Source organism: Lolium rigidum, chromosome 2 (genome assembly GCF_022539505.1).
Source record: "Lolium rigidum isolate FL_2022 chromosome 2, APGP_CSIRO_Lrig_0.1, whole genome shotgun sequence".
Taxonomy (NCBI): Eukaryota; Viridiplantae; Streptophyta; class Magnoliopsida; order Poales; family Poaceae; genus Lolium; species Lolium rigidum.
Window position 1 is genome coordinate 288,430,684 of NC_061509.1, and position 23,076 is coordinate 288,453,759.

The following is a 23,076-nucleotide window of genomic DNA, read 5'->3' on the forward strand; positions in this document are numbered from 1 at the left end:
TACGCTGAGGAGCAACCCTCTACTCTCAACCACACGACCCCACATACGGGAGGGCCTGCTTGTCATAGACGTTTCAGCGCTGAGCCAACGTGAACGACAAATGCAACAATCGGACGGCTGCAATGAAAAGCGGGATTGGAGTTTTACTGTGCAAAGTGAAACGGACGAACCAGATCTTTTTGCCCCTTTCAGATGGCCTGGTTGGCCGGGTCTTCTTGGAGCTTTTATAGGAGGAATAAAAAATATTTCACCCTAAAAAAACTTCATTGAAATTCGCTCTATATATTCTCACACTAAATCACCGGGTCCACCATAGTACACATGGATACCATAGTTATTGACATCATAATTAGATGAAGTATATTTGGAAGAATTGGTACTGCCTGGATAGGCTCTATGAACATTTGGAGTAATAAGATTATTGTTCTTATCTACAATTTGGATATTTTTCAGAAAAGATGCTTTTCCAAAGCCTTCTGAAGCAAAATGACCGCTGCCAATTTGTGGAGAGTTTGTCGATGCTGTTGGACCTTGAACATATCCACCCCAAAATGCGAAATCACACGTGTCCTTCATGTATTGGAAAATTGAGCTTGGCCAATATCCAATTGGTGTATTTTTTTCACCATAAGATACCCACCAGTTTTTAGTCTTTGGATCCTAAAATAAATCAGGGTTACATGGTAAATGCTTTACCAAAATTGAAACGAATTGACAATAAAATATGTCTGATGTGGTACCATTATACCTATAGTTTTAAAAGATAATGAATAGAAAGCGGAAGACATGTTTTTGATTCTTGTATTCACATAATGAATAGAAAGCGGGAGACTTTAAATTATCCAATGGCATGTTAATTGCTAATTGGCTAAAGAAATGCCTTTTGAATTGTCAACTTTGCATGAAAAGAAAACTTGTATATTTGATATAATAATAAAAATTATAATTTACATTGAATATTTGAAATAAAAATACCTTAAATATAAGAACATCTATTACATACTGCGGTCCATTATAGGAAGATATTGGGTTTATTCTTCCTCCGAGGACAACACTTCGGCTAACTTGCACGAAACCAGGGCAATCATGATTGAGGCAACTATTTGTTGGTACACCATAATCCTGTATCAAATGTATTCCATGTCAATAACAAATAATATGAGTTTATGGTTCGTACAAAAATGTGCATCCAAATGATAGACATGGCTTACCCAGAAAACATGAAATCTAGCAAAGCTGTCACCACTATATCTTGGATATACCAAAGAACCGGCACCTATCGCATCTCGAAGGCCCGGTTTTGGCCCCCCATTCATTTGTATGCTTGATGCACTGAAATCCTTACTATTCGTCTTCACTTTTGGAGCATAAACATTTATTTTTGCCCGTGTTCCATATAGCTCATCCTTATATTCGATTCCTGCACCCTATCCAAAAGAATTGCTACTTTTCAGTGAAAAGACTAATGACTACACTCTGATAAGGTAACGTGAAGAATATTTAATGAATATCAATTCATGTCATATACTATGGTCAATATATAAACCAAACATTTATAAAAAAAGTGAGCAGAACATGGTAGAAAGAAAAAAAAAATATTTTTCGTCCGCATTAGTGGCAAACATAATCTGAAAGTTTAAAAGGATCTCTAAGGCTCTTGTTTACAAAATTCTCTGTTCCATATACTTATTTGTGCTTTGAAGAAGTATTTCACCTCAAGGATGAATTTCCATTGAATACTATCCTACAAAGTTATTGGGAGCAAACTATGATCTACAACTCTTGTGCATTCAATAGCTTCTCATAAAAAAAATTATAATCTATCTAAATTAATAGATCAGTCCAAACCTATAAGAAAAAATTGAATACTTACATCTTCTTGAAGGTCCTTGCCTATCACTGCGTCAATAGTTTTCGCCGCCATGTGGTCCATTCTATTGTTACGCAATATTGGAATTGTTCCTGTCGGGCAGTCAATGATAGGCAATTGTGCTTGTGGCATGGAATGCGTCGATGGAGATTCTACATATGTACTCAGTGGGAGAGAACTTGGTTCCATCTGTTTAAGGAGCAAAACACAATGATACTAAACTCATATATATTTATGTAGCCACAACATGAAAGTAATCATATCTTCATGATAATATCTTCTTACCTGAATTTTGTGGTCTCTCAGTAATGGGTGGTTAAATGCTGGTTGCACATCCACACCAATGCCACCATATTTATAAGGACTTACGAAGTCATTAAAGAGAGAGATATAAATTGCATTGATGAGTGGAGGATCATAAAAAATATGGTATTTATTGTATTAGATACTACAATTATACTTGTACAATTTATTGCCTCCCCTTTATGACAAAGATTTTGACATACTAATTAATGTGGGAAAAGATTTGGACGCTGTGATTTGCTTACTAGCAGTGTACAAAGATTTTGGGAGATCCCATCCAACCATAGGACATGGTGTAGGATAACGTTGCGTAGAAAACAAAAAATTTCCTACCGCGAACACGCAATCCAAGCCAAGATGCAATCTAGAAGACGGTAGCAACAAGGGGGTATCGAGTCTCACCCTTGAAGAGATTCCAAAGCCTACAAGAGGAGGCTCTTGTTGCTGCGGTAGACGATCACTTGCCGCTTGCAAAAGCGCGTAGAAGATCTTGATCACGATCGGTTCCGGCGCCACGAACGGGCAGCACCTCCGTACTCGGTCACACGTTCGGTTGTTGATGAAGACGACGTCCACCTCCCCGTTCCAGCGGGCAGCGGAAGTAGTAGCTCCTCTTGAATCCGACGAGCACGACGGCGTGGTGTCGGTGGTGGTGGAGAAGTCCGGCGGAGCTTCGCTAAAGCTACGTGGGAGTTATGGAGGAGAGGGGGCGGCTAGGGTTTGGGAGGGGTGGCCGGCCACTTCAATGGGGCGGCCAGCTTGTGGTCTTGGGGTGGCCGGCCCCCTCCCTTGGCCCCTCATTATATAGGTGGATCCCAAGTGTTGGTGTCCAAGTCTTCGAATAAGACCCGAAACCAAAACCTTCCATAAGAGGGGAAACCTAGCCCAACTAGGACTCCCACCCAAAGGTGGGATTTCCACCTCCCATGTGGGGAGGTGGCCGGCCCCCTATGGTGGAGTCCACTTGGGACTCCACCCCATCTAGGGCTGGCCGGCCATGGAGGTGGAGTCCCATGTGGACTCCACCTTCCTTGGTGGTTTCTTCCGGACTTTTCTAGAACCTTCTAGAACCTTCCATAGAACCTTCCGCGACATTTTATTTCACATAAAATGACATCCTATATATGAATCTTATTCTCCGGACCATTCCGGAACTCCTCGTGATGTCCGGGATCTCATCCGGGACTCCGAACAAATATTCGAACTCCATTCCATATTCAAATACTACCATTTCAACATCCAACTTTAAGTGTGTCACCCTACGGTTCGTGAACTATGCGGACATGGTTGAGTACTCACTCCGACCAATAACCAATAGCGGGATCTGGAGATCCATAATGGCTCCCACATATTCAACGATGACTTTAGTGATCGAATGAACCATTCACATATATTACCAATTCCCTTTGTCTCGCGATATTTTACTTGTCCGAGGTTTGATCTTCGGTATCACTCTATACCTTGTTCAACCTCGTCTCCCGACAAATACTCTTTACTCGTACCGTGGTATGTGGTCTCTTATGAACTCATTCATATGCTTGCAAGACATTAGACGACATTCCACCGAGAGGGCCCGGAGTATATCTATCCGTCATCGGGATGGACAAATCCCACTCGTTGATCCATATGCCTCAACTCATACTTTCCGGATACTTAATCCCACCTTTATAGCCACCCATTTACGCAGTGGTGTTTGGTGTAATCAAAGTACCTTTCCGGTATAAGTGATTTACATGATCTCATGGTCATAAGGACTAGGTAACTATGTATCAAAAGCTTATAGCAAATAACTTAATGACGAGATCTTATGCTACGCTTAATTGGGTGTGTCCATTACATCATTCACACAATGACATAACCTTGTTATTAATAACATCCAATGTTCATGATTATGAAACTAATCATCCATTAATCAACAAGCTAGTTTAAGAGGCATACTAGGGACTTCCTGTTTGTCTACATATCACACATGTACTAATGTTTCGGTTAATACAATTCTAGCATGATATATAAACATTTATCATAAACATAAAGATATAAATAATAACCACTTTATTATTGCCTCTAGGGCATATCTCCTTCAGTCTCCCACTTGCACTAGAGTCAATAATCTAGATTACATTGTAATATACCTAACACCCATGGCATTCTGGTGTTGGTCATGCTTTGCCCTAGGGAGAGCTTTAGTCAACGGATCTGCTACATTCGGATCGGTGTGTACTTTGCAAATCTTTACTTCTCCATCTTCGATGTACTCGCGAATCGAGTGGTAACGCAGCTTGATATGCTTCAGCCTCTTGTGTGACCTTGGCTCTTGTGCATTGGCGATGGCACCCATGTTATCACGAGTAAATGATTAATGGGTCCAATGCACTAGGAACCACACCGAGCTCTACAATGAACCTCTTCATCCATACCGCTTCGATGAAGCCTCCGAAGCCGCTATGTACTCCGATTCCGTTGAAGATTTCGCCACCGTGCATCGCTTCGAGCTTGCCCGGCCTATCTGCAGACACCATTCAATATAAACACGTACCCGCATTGTGACTTAGAGTCATCGGGATCGGTGTTCCAACTTGCATCGGTGTAACCGTTTACAACGAGCTCTTGGTCACCTCCATAACAAAGAAACATATCCTTAGTTCTTTTCAAGTACTTCGGGATATTCTTGACCGCTGTCCGAGTGTTCCATTCCCGGATCACTTTGATATCTCGCTAGTCAAACTAACGAGCATGTGCTATATCCGGTCTAGTACATAGCATGGCATACATGATAGATCCTATCGCCGAGGCATAGGGGATATTACTCATCCTTTCTCTTTCTTCTGCAGTAGCCGGTCCTTGAGTCTTACTCAATACCTTGCACGGTAACATAGGTAAGAACCCTTTCTTACTTTTGTCCATTCTAAAATTCTTTAGAATCTTGTCCGGATATGTACTCTGTGATAGCCCTATTAGGCGTCTTGATCTATCTCTATAAATCTTGATGCCTAATATATATGATGCTTCACCAAGGTCTTTCATTGAAAAACTATTATTCAAATAACCCTTAACACTGCTTAATAGTTCTATATCATTCCCGATCAATAATATGTCATCTACATATAATATCGGGAATGCTACGGAGCTCCCACTCACTTTCTTGTAAATACAGGCCTCTCCATGACACTCGTATAAACCCGAAGTCTTTGATCACCTTATCAAAGCGTCGGTTCCAACTTCTTGATGCTTGCTTCAGTCCATAGATTGAACGCTGAAGTTTGCATACTTTGTCAGCATTTTTAGGATCGACAAAACCTTTGGGTTGTACCATATACAATTCTTCCTCAATGTCTCCATTAAGGAACGCCGTTTTGACATCCATCTCGCCAAATCTCATAATCGAAAAATGCAGCTATTGCTAACAAAATCCTCACAGATTTTAGCTTCGCTACAGGTGAGAAAGTCTCATCGTAGTCAACTCCTTGAATTTGTCGGAAACCCTTTGCGACAAGTCGAGCTTTATAGACAGTAATATTACCATCAACATCTGTTTTTCTCTTGAAGATCCATTTATTCTCGACAGCCTTTCGGCTATCAGGTAAGTCTACCAAAGTCCATACTTTGTTATCATACATGGATCCCATTTCGGATTTCATGGCTTCTTGCCATTTGTTGGAATCCGGGCTCATCATCGCTTCTTCATACGTCGCAGGATCCTCATCATTGTTATCCACAATCATGATATTTAGACAAGGATCATACCAATCTGGAGTGGCACGTTCCCTTGTCGATCTGCGAGGTTCAGTAGTTTCCTCGTTCGAAGTTTCATGATCATTATCATTAGCTTCCTCTCGTTGCCGGTGTAGGCGGTACAGGTACAACTTCCGTATCGCGCTACTCGATCAACGAGTATAGATTCATCAATCTCATCGAGTTCTACTTTTCTTCCGAGTCACTTCTTTAGTGAGAAATTCTTTCTCAAGAAAGGTTCCGTTCTTAGCAACAAAGATTTTGCCTTCGGATCTGTGATAGAAAGTGTACCCTATAGTTTCCTTAGGGTATCCTATGAAGACGCATTTCTCCGCTTTGGGTTCTAGCTTGTCCGGTTGTAACTTCTTTACATAGGCTTCGCAACCCCAAACTTTCGAGAACGACGACTTAGGTTTCTTGTTAAACCATAATTCATACGGTGTAGTTTCTACGGATTTTGATGGTGCTCTATTTAAAGTGAATGCGGCTGTCTCTAATGCATAACTCCAAAATGATAACGGCAAATCAGTAAGAGACATCATACTATGAACCATATCTAAGAGAGTTCGATTACGACGTTCGGATACACCGTTTCGTTGAGGTGTTCCCGGCGGTGTCAATTGTGAAAGTATTCCGCATTTCTTTAAATGCATGCCAAACTCATAACTCAGATATTCACCTCCACGATCAGATCGTAGAAATTTAATCTTCTTGTTACGTTGATTTTCTACTTCACTTTGAAATTCCTTAAACTTCTCGAAAGTTTCGGATTTATGTTTCATGAAATAGATATACCCATATCGACTCGGATCATCCGTGAAGGTTAGAACATAACGATAACCACCGCGCGATGCTACGCTCATTGGTCCACACACATCGGTATGTATGATTTCCAATAAGTCGGTAGCTCGTTCCATCATACCGGAAAATGGAGTCTTTGTCATTTTTCCCATTAGACATGCTTCGCATCTATCAAGTGACTCAAAGTCAAGTGATTCAAGTAATCCATCGATATGGAGTTTCTTCATGCGTTTCACTCCAATATGACCAAGACGACAAGTGCCACATATAAGTAGAATTATCATTAAGTTTAATTCGTTTAGCATCAATGTTATGTATATGCGTATCACTACTATCGAGATCTAACGAAATAAGCCATTCTTTTGTGGTGCTCGACCATAAATGATATTATTCATAAAAATAGAACAACCATTATTCTCGGACTTGAATGAATAACCGTCTTGCATTAAACAAGATCCGGATATAATGTTCATGCTCAACGCAGGTACATAATAGCAATTATTTAGGCTTAAAACTAATCCCGAAGGTAGATGTAGAGGAAGTGTGCCGACTGCGATCACATTGACCTTGGATCCGTTTCCAACGCGCATCGTCACTTCATCTTTCAGCAGTTGTCGTTTATTCTTTAGTTCCTGTTTCGAGTTACAAATATGAGATACCGAACCAGTATCAAATACCCAGGTACTAGAACGAGAACCAGTGAAATGAACATCTATAACATGTATATCAGATATACCTTCTTTCTTCTTCTTGACAAGGCCGCTTTTCAGATCAGCCGGATACTTGGAGCAATTACGCTTCCGAGTGTCCCTTCTCCTTGCAAGTAATAACACTCAAGCATCGGGCTTAGGGCCGTTCTTAGGTTTCATAGGAGGCGTGGCAGCTTTCTTGCCACCCTTCTTGAATTTTCCCTTAGACTTGCCCTGTTTCTTGAAACCGGTGGTCTTGTTGACCATCAACACTTGGTGCTCTTTCTTGATCTCAATCTCAGCAGCTTTTAGCATGCCAAAGAGTTCAGGTAACTCCTTGTTCATGTTCTGCATATTGTAGTTCATCACAAAGTTCTTGTAACTTGGTGGCAGTGATTGAAGGACACGATTAATCCCCAATCTGTTAGGAATCACTATTCCCAAGTCACTGAGTTTCTTCGCGTGCCCGGTCATGGCGAGCATGTGCTCACTAACGGAGCTGCCTTCTTCCATCATACAGACTGAAGAAATGTTTCGATGCTTCATAGCATTCCACGGCCGCATGAGTCTCGAATATAGCTTTCAGCTCATTCATCAACTCATGAGGATCATGGTGCTCAAAATGTTTTTGAAGATCGGATTCCGGATCGCACGGGATGGCACACCGAACTTGAGAGTACCGAGTTTTCCGAGTTGCGTAAACAGCTTTTACTTCATCGGTTTCATCTTCTGCAGGAGGGTCACCTAGCGGTGCATCAAGCACAAATTGCAGATTTCCGCCAGAGAGGAAGATCCTCACATGACGGAACCAGCCGGTGAAGTTGCTACCGTTGCTCTTAAGTTTCTCTTTCTCTAGGAACCGATTAAAATTGATTGGGGACGCCATCTCTACAACATATATTTGCAATAGTTTAGACTAAGTTTATGACAAATTGAGTTCAAATTTTAATTCAACATAATTAAAAACCTAAGTGAACTCCCACTCAAAACAATATCCCTCGCATTGTCTTAGTGATTACACGAACCAAATCCACCGCACCTAAACCCGATCATCACGAGAAAAGGTGTGATTTCAATGGCGAACACTCAAAGTGTTCATCATATCAACCATATGATTCATGCTCTACCTTTCGGTATCACGTGTTCCGAGACCATGTATGTACATGCTAGGCTCGTCAAGGCCACCTTAGTATCCGCATGTGCAAAACTGTCTTGCACCCGTTGTATGTACTTATTGAATCTATCACACCCGATCATCACGAGATGCTTCGAAACGACAAGACTTGGTAACGGTGCTACTAAGGATGAACACTTTATTATCTTGAGATTTTAGTGAGGGATCATCTTATAATGCTACCGTCGCGATCTAAGCAAAATAAGATGCATAAAAGGATTAACATCACATGCAGTTCATATGTGATATGATATGGCCCTTTTGTCTTTGCGCCTTTGATCTTCATCTCCAAAGCACGAACATGATCTCCATCATCTTCGGGCATGATCTCCATCATCGTCGGCGTAGCGTCAAGGTCAATGGCGCCGTCTTCATGATTGTTCTCCATGTAGCAACTATTACAACTACTTTGAAATACTACTCAACATGAAATTTAAAGACAACCATAAGGCTCCCGCCGGTTGCCACAATACAATAATGATCATCTCATACATATTCATCATCACATTATGGCCATATCACATCACCAAACCCTGCAAAAACAAGTTAGACGTCTCTAATTTGGTTTGCATATTTTACGTGGTTTAGGGTTTTCGAGAGAGATCTAATCTACCTACGAACATGAACCACAACGTTGATACTAATGTTTTCAATAGAAGAGTAAATTGAATCTTCACTATAGTAGGAGAGACGAGACACCCGCAAAGCCTCTTATGCAATACAAGTTGCATGTCGAACGAGGAACAAGTCTCATGAACGCGGTCATGTAAAGTTAGTCCGAGCCGCTTCATCCCACTATGCCACAAAGATGCAAAGTACTCAAACTAAAGATAACAAGAGCATCAACGCCCACAAACCATTGTGTTCTACTCGTGCAACCATCTATGCATAGACACGGCTCGATACCACTGTAGGATAACGTTGCATAGAAAACAAAATTTTTCCTACCGCGAACACGCAATCCAAGCCAAGATGCAATCTAGAAGACGGTAGCAACGAGGGGGTATCGAGTCTCACCCTTGAAGAGATTCCAAAGCCTACAAGAGGAGGCTCTTGTTGCTGCGGTAGACGATCACTTGCCGCTTGCAAAAGCGCGTAGAAGATCTTGATCACGATCGGTTCCGGCGCCACGAACGGGCAGCACCTCCGTACTCGGTCACACGTTCGGTTGTTGATGAAGACGACGTCCACCTTCCCGTTCCAGCGGGCAGCGGAAGTAGTAGCTCCTCTTGAATCCGATAGCACGACGGCGTGGTGTCGGTGGTGGTGGAGAAGTCCGGCGGAGCTTCGCTAAAGCTACGCGGGAGTTATGGAGGAGAGGGGGCGGCTAGGGTTTGGGAGGGGGTGGCCGGCCACTCAAGGGGGGCGGCCAGCTTGTGGTCTTGGGGTGGCCGGCCCCCTCCCTTGGCCCCTCATTATATAGGTGGATCCCAAGTGTTGGTGTCCAAGTCTTCGAATAAGACCCGAAACCAAAACCTTCCATAAGAGGGGAAACCTAGCCCAACTAGGACTCCCACCCAAAGGTGGGATTTCCACCTCCCATGTGGGGGTGGCCGGCCCCCTATGGTGGAGTCCACTTGGGACTCCACCCCATCTAGGGCTGGCCGGCCATGGAGGTGGAGTCCCATGTGGACTCCACCTTCCTTGGTGGTTTCTTCCGGACTTTTCTAGAACCTTCTAGAACCTTCCATAGAACCTTCCGCGACATTTTATTTCACATAAAATGACATCCTATATATGAATCTTATTCTCCGGACCATTCCGGAACTCCTCGTGATGTCCAGGATCTCATCCGGGACTCCGAACAAATATTCGAACTCCATTCCATATTCAAATACTACCATTTCAACATCCAACTTTAAGTGTGTCACCCTACGGTTCATGAACTATGCGGACATGGTTGAGTACTCACTCCGACCAATAACCAATAGCGGGATCTGGAGATCCATAATGGCTCCCACATATTCAACGATGACTTTAGTGATCGAATGAACCATTCACATATATTACCAATTCCCTTTGTCTCGCGATATTTTACTTGTCCGAGGTTTGATCTTCGGTATCACTCTATACCTTGTTCAACCTCGTCTCCGACAAGTACTCTTTACTCGTACCGTGGTATGTGGTCTCTTATGAACTCATTCATATGCTTGCAAGACATTAGACAACATTCCACCGAGAGGGCCCAGAGTATATCTATCCGTCATCGGGATGGACAAATCCCACTGTTGATCCATATGCCTCAACTCATACTTTCCGGATACTTAATCCCACCTTTATAGCCACCCATTTACGCAGTGGTGTTTGGTGTAATCAAAGTACCTTTCCGGTATAAGTGATTTACATGATCTCATGGTCATAAGGACTAGGTAACTATGTATCAAAAGCTTATAGCAAATAACTTAATGACGAGATCTTATGCTACGCTTAATTGGGTGTGTCCATTACATCATTCACACAATGACATAACCTTGTTATTAATAACATCCAATGTTCATGATTATGAAACTAATCATCCATTAATCAACAAGCTAGTTTAAGAGGCATACTAGGGACTTCCTGTTTGTCTACATATCACACATGTACTAATGTTTCGGTTAATACAATTCTAGCATGATATATAAACATTTATCATAAACATAAAGATATAAATAATAACCACTTTATTATTGCCTCTAGGGCATATCTCCTTCACATGGACCCACCTAGAAGCATACGTACCGGGTAGTATTTGCTAACACTAGCTAGTGATAGTGAAAGTAAATTTAGCAGTAACCTTTTCCTTTAAAAATATCAGCAGTAATTTTGGGTTCAACTCAACAAATTTGCTTTTGTGAGAATGAGTTAATGAGGATATATGATGATAGAGTAACATAACTAGTTACTGAAGAATTATATTTTCCAAGATAAAATGAGTCTACAACCTAATTAACGAAGTCATCTATGATACTAACTTGATGATAGTATGCACTATGAAGTAGTAACATAGACTAGTGTCATATGCATGACAATAGTCTAAGTTACTATATGAACTAGTTGAATGCCCGTGCGTTGCTACGGTCCGTAAATTATTTTCAATATAAATATAATACACACGAAAATTTACATAGAAAATATATCCACACAATATTCCAAAAATACAATTTACTTGCAATGTATTTTCAAGAAAAAAATACATGATTCCACATCACATCGATAAGCAATAAACTAACAAATACTTCTCATTGAATAACATTCTACTTTGCTTGTTATGTTTTGCTTTGGTCATGACGCCATACATCATCGGGTTAGTCAATTGAGCACTAAACAAACCGGTAAAAAGTTGCCAAGGGCGAAAATAATTTTAAAGGATAGTTAAAATGCAAACACGGTATCATTGATCTGTGATGTTGTTTTTACGATAACGACTTATGGCATGAGATGGTGTAGTGGAGTGAAGCGGCAGAATCAGTAGCACTGAAGCGAAGGAAAACAAAGGAACCAGGCTGTCTCATGGACATTTTTTCTTTCAAATTTACAGTTGAGGTGGATTCGAGCCGATACACAATTAAATGTGTAATGGATAACAATTATCTACACAATGTTCTATTTGTGTGTATTATGGTATTCTATCATGTAAACATGTATGATGAGGTGATGCACCTCAAAGTAAATTTGTATCAAAAAAAATTATAGAAAGATACTGGTAACGTAATTTTTTAATCTGGTTGTGTAGACAGCTCAATCTAAATTGGCACAAATAACTGAGATAATTCAGTCTTTAGAGTCTTAACAACGCAAACTGCATAGACAACTGTTTAAATGATCGTCGTCCTTTTAAATTATTAAGACCAGCTTCTCTTCGTCCTTCCACATATAGCAAATCCATCACTTCAGGGCGGCCTCCGAGGTGCATAGAATTTTGCTTCCACTACAAATGCATTCACCATTATGGTGTATACCACTGCGTGTAGAGTATAGACATAGACAGTGTAAGTTCAAATAGTTAGTTCATACTGTAGAGTATAGACATAGACAGTGTAAGTTCAAATGGTAAGTTTATAATATTCTTTCAACAGATTATCAAACTTAATCTGCATATTGCCATATCAAATATATTCAAGATACTTGTCAAACCACCAGAGATACAAGTTGGTCCTCCTGTTTGTATATGATGCTTTCCTCATAAAAAAATTACCAGTAGTATATACAAAGAGAGGAACATGATTCTTATGTGGCATGCATTTCTGTCATGCATAAATATCATGAAGTGCTAGCAAATCTCCGGCTTCTCTACAATTATCGATTACCTATGGTGCGAAAAAAATCCTCTATTCTAAGAAATATTCTTATAGATGTGCATCGACCTAATCATTTTCTTTACTCCAGTTATAGCTTGGCCTAATCTTCTGTGAAGCGTGTATACATGAGATGTTTTTCTTTCACCTAATCATTGACCGAAAGGAAGAACCCCAAGATAATGCAATGGCAGATAAAAAAACTCCGCATATAAAATCTTGAACGGAAATCAGAGATATAAACATGTAAAGATACGTAAATGTGTGCAAAATAAATCGCAAAAGCATGAGTATGTGTGGAAGGCAAAAAAATGTTAAACTTTGTAAATATCTTTTTTACCAACAAGGAATTGTGCTCCTCAACACTCTAGAAAAATTTCCATTAGACCAGTAGTCAAGAAAGGTCAAAGGATCTTCGATCATCAGAAGAAGATATAGTTACAGTAGTTCCCAAAATCTATACTCAACTACAGTAATCTACAACACTGTGCGGAGCTGAAATTCCTAACATTTGTATTTACACATATGAGAGAGAACATGAGTAAACTGAATCTGAGCGCAGATTATACCAACATGTGTGAAAGTAAATCAAATAATCAATCAGAGAAGATTTCATCAAGGAATAAAAATGTTGCCAGGAGCACACACATTATCAACTACACGTATACATATGCTATAGTTTACTCCAATTGACTGAAGTTTTAGAAGTGGTAACATTCAAATAGACATCTCCTATGTCCATACAATTTCTGCATCGTCTTATATTAGTGAACAAAGTAAGTAACTTTTTTAGAGGATAAATATCGCATTCTACCCATTCTCATATATTGTTGAGTTTGCCTAGACATTTCACACTTGGTAAGATCAAACTTTTGTCCAAAATAACAGCTAAATTAGACACGGGTCTACGAAACTAATAATGGACAAGTTGACTTGTATTTTCCTATATTGGGAGTTCAATCTACAAACAATATAAATTGTCCAAAGAGAACACCAAATTTCTTTAAAAATCACAACCCTAAAATTGTACCTTTGCTTCATCGGGAAAGTGCAGGCAATCAGAAATGTCACTCCAACATCAGGCTCGCATGCATCGGCTCATTCGGTAGTGTGCACACCTCTATAGCACATAGCTGCAGTTGCTTATTAGTTTATTGGATAAAGTTCCTCTAGAAATCCATCCAAAATCTTACTCAATATGGGGGGTGTCCATTTTATGAGCAAACAAAAAAATAGAGATCCAATATTTTATCTGTTATCATCTGCCGTGTTTGACTTGGTAAATAGAAGCAGACAGGAGAGTGGAGAAAGTTAAAAACTTGGATAAATAAATCTTGCACCAAATGATCACTTTGAAATACCCAAAAAAATCATGCAACATATTCCGTGATCTGATCAAGAATACGACCCAGGACATGAAAATCAGGACTGCACATGAACCAGTCTACATAAAAAAACGGATCTGACTACAAGGAAAATGCCCTTGTCAAGAACACTATTCAGAACATCTTTCCGTATAACCAAAAAATGGAATTGTCATGTATACAGGATCAGATCAAGAAGAAAAGAAGTACAATGCCAAAAATACACCAATCCCCATCCATGATCCACGCCTATGCCCATTCCCATCCACGAAAACCATACAGGGAGAAATCCATGAAGAACATCCATTCAGGCCATCACCTAAATTTCCGTCGCCGGCTGCCGGCTCATGCTTTCCCTTGGGCGCGCAGTGCGGCCGTGTCGAGGGGCAGCTGGCGCTTGCGGAGCTGCGCTGCTTCACCGGCCGTCCCACCGCTGGTAGGGGAGTTTCCTCGTGGGCCTAGATGTTGGATCGATAGTTTCTTGGGGAGATGGCGGCGATCGCGTATGGATGAGACCCATGGCTTGCTTTTTTTTTGTGCCGGGGGACTCATGGCTTGCTGGTGGGGTGTAGCACGTATGTATGTGCATGGCTCGTGGGGTGAACACAACTTTGTTTAGGTAAGTATAGATTTGTATTGATTCAGATTTATTAGGTAAGTACAAATTTGTATTGATTCGGATTTATTAGGTAAGTACATATTTGTATTGATTCGAATTTAATACGTGATTAGCGGTTATAAGGAAAGGTGGAGGGACGATTTGCCTTGTAAAGTGATCAGAGGCCGTAAGATTAAATTGGACAGTCCGGATGCTTCCAATGACGACCACCAAAGTGCGTTGAGTGTCAAACGACCAACTCTCATTTAATAGTAAAGACTATGACCTGCCTAACTCTCCATCTCCGAACAATATAATGCATTTTAAATGTACATAATCCAGTCTCTAAATATAAGGTTTCTATCTTATATCTTATATATATATACTAATTGGAGACTCCCCACGAGACACCACGTTAATTCTGGAGATTAATAAATTTCATCCATCTAATTAACGGATGGTTCGTCTTGAGCCCTTGGATGCAGCTCGACCCCTCTCTGTACTCTCGCACGGCGAGGTAAATGTCAACGAACGTGACTCCTCTTTTCATGTCATCCTTCCCGATCTCCCTTAACCAGATAACATAATCTTTAGTTTTACAATTCACGAATCACAAAGCGTGTACACAAAAACTAGCCAATGAAAAAAAAGGAGAGACTCTCTTATACATCCGAAAGTCGTTTAAAAGGACGCCAGCCATCCTGGTTGTATATAGCCCGTGCCACCGCATCTAGTCGGCGGCATCCAGCATGCATAGGCTCGTGTCGCGTCTCCGGCAGTAAAATAGACTATTCGTGGATCCAGCGTGAAACCATACGGGTAACCTGTAAAAAATTAGAGTTCGTACTCTTGTTAAAGACAAGATCATTCCAGCAGTTCCATATAGCCCACATGAGCGCGCAAAACCCAATTCTAATTCTGAACTTGGACACTTTGTCAACTCCATTTAACCAATTTCCAAACATATTTGTAACGTTTGTTGGAGGAATAATATTGAAAGTAAACTGAATAACTCTCCAAATAAGTTTAGCGAAGGGACAATCAAAGAACAAATGGTTGATTGATTCTGATGAATCACTGAACTCACATTTCATGCAACCAATCCAATATCGGCGAGCTAAATTATCCTTAGTGAGTATAACTTTTTAATGAAGAAACCACATAAAAATCTTGACTTTCAGTGGTATCTTAAGTTTTCAAATATATTTACGAAGATATATCGTATGGCCATTCATATAATCTTCATACATGGATTTTACCGTGAAAGAGCCAGACACTGTTAACTTCCATACGAATGTCCTTCTCCTCTGACAAGTTTACAAGAATAAGACGTTGGACCAACGCAATCCAAGCATCCCACTTGTTTCCTATCAAAGTCCTTCTAAATTATATATTCTGAGGTGTATTTGAAAGAACATCGGCGACTAAAACATTTTTTCATCGAACAATATTATACTACAATAAAGAATACTGGACACCAAAGGAGTATCACCCAGCCAAGTGTCTTCCCAAAAGCATACTTGCTTGACATTCCCAATTGTGAACGAACATCGTGAGAAGAAATCGTCTTTCACTCCCATAAGTCCTTTCCAAAAGGGAGAGCCGGTGGGTTTCGCAGTCACTTGTGAAAAAGTCTTGTTCTTGAAGTATTTATTGTGTAAAATTTCTTGCCAAACTCCTTCTTCGTTAAGAAGTTTATATAGCCATTTACTTATCAAACATCTATTTTTTAGTTCCAAGACCTCTACCCCCAAACCCCTTGCTCCTTAGGTCTACAAATAATGTTCCATTTAGTCAATCTGTACTGTCGTTTTAGCTGATCGTTCTGCCAAAAAAAATTGAGATCGATAAAAGTCTAATCTTTTCCTAACCCCTTTGGGTATTTCAAAAAAAATAGCATGAACATCAGTAGACTTGATAGCACTGAATTTATCAAGACCAGCCTATCTCCGTATGAGAGGAGCTTGCCTTGCCAACACCCGAATTTACGTTCGAAACGAGTTTTGACGGAACCTGTATTCTTTGTTCAATAATCATCTATAATGGATTGGGATGCCAAGATAATGGAAAGGAAGTGTCCCAGATTCACAACCAAAAATCTGCTTGTATTGATCTTCCACTTCTTTCGACTTACCAAAGCAAAAAAATTCACTCTTGTGAAAATTTATTTTCAGCCCAGATAAATATTCGAAGATACAAAGTATGAGCTTCATGTTAACGGCCTTCTCAAGATCATGCTCCATGAATAAAATTGTATCATCGGCATACTGCAAAATAGAGACTCCTCCCTCTACTAAATGAGGTACAAGTCCCTCTACTTTGCCATATTCTTTCGCTCGAGCGATTAAAATAGCCAACATGTCTGCGACAATATTAAAAAGGAGCGGAGATAGGGGGTCACCTTGTCTGAGTCCTTTCATAGTTTGGAAATAATGGCCAATATCGTCATTAACCCGTATTCCCACAGATCCTCCCTCAACAAATGTACTTATCAAATGACACCATTTTTGGGAGAATCCTTTCATACGCAAGGTTTGTTGGAGAAAAGACCACTTAACCTTATCGTAGGCTTTTTCAAAATCAATTTTATAGAGTACTCCATCCATTTTATTCCGATGAAGTTCATGGATGGTTTCATGCAAAACTACTACCCCTTCTAAAATATGTCTCCCCGGCATAAACGTTGTTTGGGTAGGTTTTATCACCTTAGGTGCAACACTTGTAATTCTATTCGTGCCAACTTTCGTAAAAATCTTAAAACTTACATTAAGTAGGCATATCGGTCTATATTGTTGAATTTGTGTTGCATTCTCTTTTTTCGGTATCAACATAATGATTCCAAAGTTTAGTTTGTAAAGCGGAAACTCACCGTGTTGCAATTGTACAAACAAAGCCATAAGGTCATTTTAAGCACCTCCCAAAAGCATTGATAAAATTCAGCTGGAAAGACATCTGGTCCCGAAGCTTTATTATGTTCCATATCCATAACAGCTTCTAACACTTCCTTCTCGGTGAAGGCAGCGGTTAGAATTATATTCTCCTCAGGAGTTACTTTAGTAATATCCGCAACTAAATCCTCTCTTATAGTAAAATTATTTTTAGCCGGTGCTCCAAATAACTTTTTATAGAAATCAGATATGTATAATCTAAGGTTTTCCTCACCAATGATTGTCCCTTCTTCTTGCTCTAATTGGAAAATTCGCTTCTTTCTATATCTACCATTAGCCATAAGGTGAAAATATTTCGTATTATTTCCACCTTCTTGGATAAACTTAACTTTAGCACGTTGAGCCCACTTTGATTCCTCATCATGTCTCAGCTTTCCGATCTTATCATTGGCACTCCTTAGCATCTTACTCTCTGTTTCATTAAGGGGTGATGATTCCGCCTTAATATCAAGATCATCAATAATTTTAGTGAGTCTGTCTCTCTCTTTCTTATATACCCCCTTTTATTAATTTTTCGCCCATCCGCGAAGAAACCGTCTCAAATGTCTAATCTTTTTTTGACAAGTATCAATTGGGCTGAAGCTGTTCGCTACAGATTCCCACTCATTTTTAACCAATTCAAAAAAACCTTCTTCCTTTAGCCATGATAATTCAAAAGAAAAGAGAGCCTTATTTCCTAAATGGGCATGATCTCCCGAATCAAGCAATAAAGGTGTCTGATCCGACCCCGTACGGGTCAGCGCACGCACAGAAGTTAACGGAAATTTTTGTTTCCACTCTACACTAGCTAGCACACGATCTAGCTTTTCATAGGTGGGATTCTCACGACGAATCGCCCAAGTGAACTGTCGGCCCGACAAAATCAACTCGCGCAAGTTAAGTGAACCTATGATTGCATTAAAGACAAACGGTCACTTTGCATTATAATTCCCGTTATTTTTCTCTAATGGACTTCGAATAATATTAAAGTCTCCTCCTAAAAGCAAAGGTGTTCCTGAACTATCACACAGTATTACTAACTCAGCCAAAAAGGCTACTTTGTGAGCCTCCTGAGCAGCCCGTATACAGCCACAAATGACCATTCAAACCCATCTTTTTTTGATCGCAAATTCAAACGCACTAAAAACTCACCATAGTCAACTCTTTAACTAAGAGTGTTTCAGCGTTAATCCCCACTCACTAGTGGAAAATAGCGCTTCCGTGGGAGCCATTTGTCGCGGGCGCGCCTGCACCCGCGATAAATGGGGTAGCCACGTCGCTCCGAATCCGGTAGAGGCTTTTGTCGCGGCCTTTTGTCGCGGGCCGTATTACGACCCGCGACAAAAGGGGTCGGCACCCCTTTTGTCGCGGGTCGTAATACGGCCCGCGACAAAATGGCCATGCCTATATATATACAAGCAGCCAGCCACCCCCACCTCATTTTTTCCTTGGTGGTGAAGGTGGAGGTGTATGCTAGCTCATTTTTTCTACATGTGCACAAGAGGTGTTTGATGGAATGCTTGTGAGAGGGATGCCACTTGGTTTTATTTGATAAGATTTCTCCTCTTTTTGATCCTAAAAGGTTAGCAACTATTTTCTTGTATATATATACATAGTCCGTACAATACTAATTTTAGCAAGGTGATTGCATCTGATACATATATAATTGTACTTATGATGCAGATGAGTCATCCATGGATGTACGGTAACCGATGTGCCCCGCTTTCGAGAGAGGGCGTGAATTCTTTCCTGCTTGTGGCCGAGGCCAACAAGTCGAAGCAAGGTTTTATGTGTTGTCCATGTCAAAAATGTAAGAACGAGAAGGATTACTCTTGCTCAAGAGACATTAAGAGCCACCTGCTTCGGTTTGGATTCATGTCCAGCTATAATGTTTGGACCAAGCACGGAGAAGAAGGGGTTATGATGGAAGACGGCGATGAAGAAGAAGATAATGATGAGCAGTACCGATCTATGTTCTCTGAATGCGATGATACCGCAATGGACGACAATGAAGAAGAAGGAGGTGAAGAACAGGCATCAGATGATCCTGTTGATGATGATCTTCGCCAGGCTGCCCAATTCGCGTGCCGCGCCGCCGTCATCCTCGCCTCCGGCAGCCGCCCCCGCCACCCTCTGCGCCGCCCCTCGCCGCCGTGTGCGCCGGCCCGCGCCACCCTCTGCGCCGCCCCTCGCCGCCTCCGCGCGCGCCACCCTCTGCACCGCCTCCGCGCGCGCCAACCTCTGCGCCGCCCCGTGCCGTCGTCCGCTGGCCAGCGCCGCCCCGTGCCGCCGTCCGCAGGTAGCCGTCGACCCGCGCGGCCGCCGGTGCCGGCCGGCCGCCCCGGCTTTTTCTTTTCTTTAAGTTTTTGTTTTGTAATTTTTGTTAGTTTATTTAATTAGTATTTAGTTTAATTAGTATTAGTTAGTTAGTTTACTTTAGTTAGTATTAGTATTAGTATTTAGTTTTAATTAGTATTAGTTAGTTTACTTTAGTTTAGTTAGTATTAGTTAGTATTAGTATTAGTTAGTTAGTTTAAATTTTTGTAGTTAATTAGTATTTAGTTAATTCAAATTTTGTAGTTGGTTAATTCAAATTTTGTATTAATTCAAATATTGTAGTTTGTTAATTAGTTAATTCAAATTTTGTATTAATTCAAATTTTGTAGTTAGTTAATTCAAATTTTGTATTAATTCAAATTTTGTTGTAACCGCCGACACCCCTCTCGCAAACACCCGCCGAGACCCCTCTCGCAAACAACCGCCCTCGCAAAAACCCGTCGCCGACACCCTCCCCCTCGCAAAAACCCGTCGCCGACACCCTCCCCCTCTCGCAAACACGCGCCCTCTCCCTCTCGCAAACACGCGCCGACACCCCTCTCCCTCTCGCAAACACGCGCACTCTCCCTCTCGCAAACACGCGCCCTCTCCCTCTCGCAAACACGCGCCGACACCCCTCTCCCTCTCGCAAACACACGCACTCTCTCTCTCGCAAACACGCGCCGACACCCCTCTCCCTCTCGCAAACACGCGCCGCCGAGACCCTCTCCCTCTCGCAAACACGCGTCGCCGACACCCTCTCACTCTCGCAAACACGTGAGCATTGTCGAGATCCTCTACCTGACGCGCCCTCTTCTCCCTGCTCCACGCCGAGACTTCCCCTCCTTGAGCCTACCCCATCTGTGGTTAGGGTTAGGGTTTGGTTAGTGTTTGATTAGGGTTAGGGTTAGAACATGTACTTATCGATTTAATTCTTTTGCAGAAACAATGGATCCATTCGAACGGGACTTTGAACAGGAAGACATTTTCGCGAACATAATCCGCGATGGTACAGAAGCCGACCGAGAAGACCGCGACTCCGGTGATGGAGTAGCCCGCGACTCCGGTGATGGAGAAGCCCGCGGCTCCGGTCATGGAGAAGCCGACGGCTCCGGTGATGGAGAAGCCGACGGCTCCGGTGACGGAGAAGCCGACGGCTCCGGTCATGACGAGGTATACGATTAGTATAGAGGCATTAATGGAATTCTATATGTACATATGTATAGAGGCATTAGTATAGAGGCATTAATGGAATTCTATATGTATTCTCTTAGGCCTCCGAAGATAAGTTGGAGAAACGAGGCCCGGCAAAGAAGTTGGGCAAAAAAGACCACATCGCAATTGAGGCTATATCACCGGAAGGCCAACCGGTGGTACCCGCGAATGTCGGAGTGACATTTAAAAATCAGTGCGGAGTTGTGGTTAGAGATCGTCTCCCGATCACTATCAGAGAATGGAACAAGACCAAGAATGTGTCCGAAAATCAGGTTGCCGATAGGTACAAAGACACACTTTTCGGCGACCTCATGGCACATTTCACTTTGCCAGATTTGGGATTGGAGTCTGAGAATGCTAAGCAGAGGGCGCTAGTGAAGAAATGGGCTCTTAAGAAGATGGGGGAAGTTTTCCGGGCGTATAAGAACCGGTTATACAAAAATTATAAGAAAGAGAAGAAGCCTCCATTATTCGAGAACTATCTAGCGAAGCAGGAGCATCATTGGGAAGAATTTGTGAAGTACAAACAATCAGAGGAGGCTGTGAACCTGTCCAAGAAAAACAAGAAGAATTCAAGCGAAAAGAAATATCACCATCATACGGGGCGAGGGGAGTAGCCATGCCTAAGTGGGATGCATAAGAGGCTGAGATGGAGCTGAATGGGATCACTCCAGAACCCACGCGAGAAGGATGGGACATTAGGGCTCGAAATTGGTTCCTCGCGCATGGTTGTGAGTATGACATGAAGACAGGGAACATTGTTGAAAGTGACAGTAGGGTTAGGGTACCCAGGAAAAAATGGATTGAAGTGACGACAGATATAAAGGCGGGAAAACTAAAGTTTGCTCCCGATAGAGAGGAAGACTTGCTGACGCTTGTCCTCGGTAATCCTGAGAAGGGAGGACGAACAAGAGGCTTCGGCCCTAGTGTTCCGTGGGCGCTTGGGTTTCCGGCCGACGCGGAGACTTATAGAAGCCGAGCGAGAGCAAAACAATGCCAGCTGGAGGTGTAGAATGACCGGATGGCCGAGTTCCAACGCCGACTTGACCAGCAGCAGCGGGAGCTTCAGCAGCAGCAGCGGGAGATAAATGAACTTAAAGGACAGCGCCCGCCAGATAATACCGCCGTCATATCTCAGCGACGAGACAGCAGCGTGGCCGACTCGGAGGCCCCTCCTACACGGATGATGATAGATGCCGGTCCTGGCGACCCCTTGGATGGAATCAAAGAGCAAACACCTTGTGATCTCCATGAGGTGTTCAGGAAGGTGTCTGTTAAGGTGGCGGTCGGCTATGTCTTACCGGCATTTGGACCTGAAGGTGAGCCGGCAACATGGCATGGCAATCCGATTCCAGCTGGGTATGCTCGTGTCGGGGTGGATTCAGTTGTCCCGTCGTGGGAGACATTGGAGCTCGAAATCCCTGGAGGTGATGGGGGTCTTACACTCAGAGAGGTGCTGGGAGAAATCATTCTCTGGGAAAAGAAGAACATCAGGCTGCCAGGCTGGGTAGCCCCTAGTACCAGTCGTCCCAGCAGGTCACCATCACCTCCTCCTACTGATCACATGTCGCCACCATCACCCCGTGGGTACGACGTCGACCACGACATCTGTAGTCCATCTCCATCTCCAGCGCCGCCGCCTCCGCCCACTAAGACTCGGAATGCACCCAGCCGGAAGCGTTTCAAGAGTCCTGTCTGCAAGATGTCACCCCTCCCAAAAGTACCAAAGGTTCCTCCCCCCGTCCTTACGATCGTACTGAGGAGGAAAATGATGCCATTGTTAAGAAATACAATTATGATTTTTTTCATA

The 23,076-nt window shown here is 42.1% G+C and overlaps 1 protein-coding gene across 1 annotated transcript in view; it reads right to left on the reverse strand.

Annotated features, from left to right (window-relative positions):
* Positions 1-288: 288 nt before the first annotated feature.
* The window catches only part of LOC124691125, a 28,484-nt gene continuing 5,696 nt past the window's right edge, over positions 289-23,076 (reverse strand). Inside the window, exons 3-7 of the mRNA XM_047224402.1 lie at positions 2,156-2,234; positions 1,874-2,059; positions 1,212-1,427; positions 976-1,122; positions 289-660 (exon numbers count right to left, since the gene is read on the reverse strand). Coding sequence (XP_047080358.1) covers positions 289-660; positions 976-1,122; positions 1,212-1,427; positions 1,874-2,059; positions 2,156-2,234 — 1,000 coding nt within the window. The remainder of the gene's footprint in view (positions 661-975; positions 1,123-1,211; positions 1,428-1,873; positions 2,060-2,155; positions 2,235-23,076) is intronic.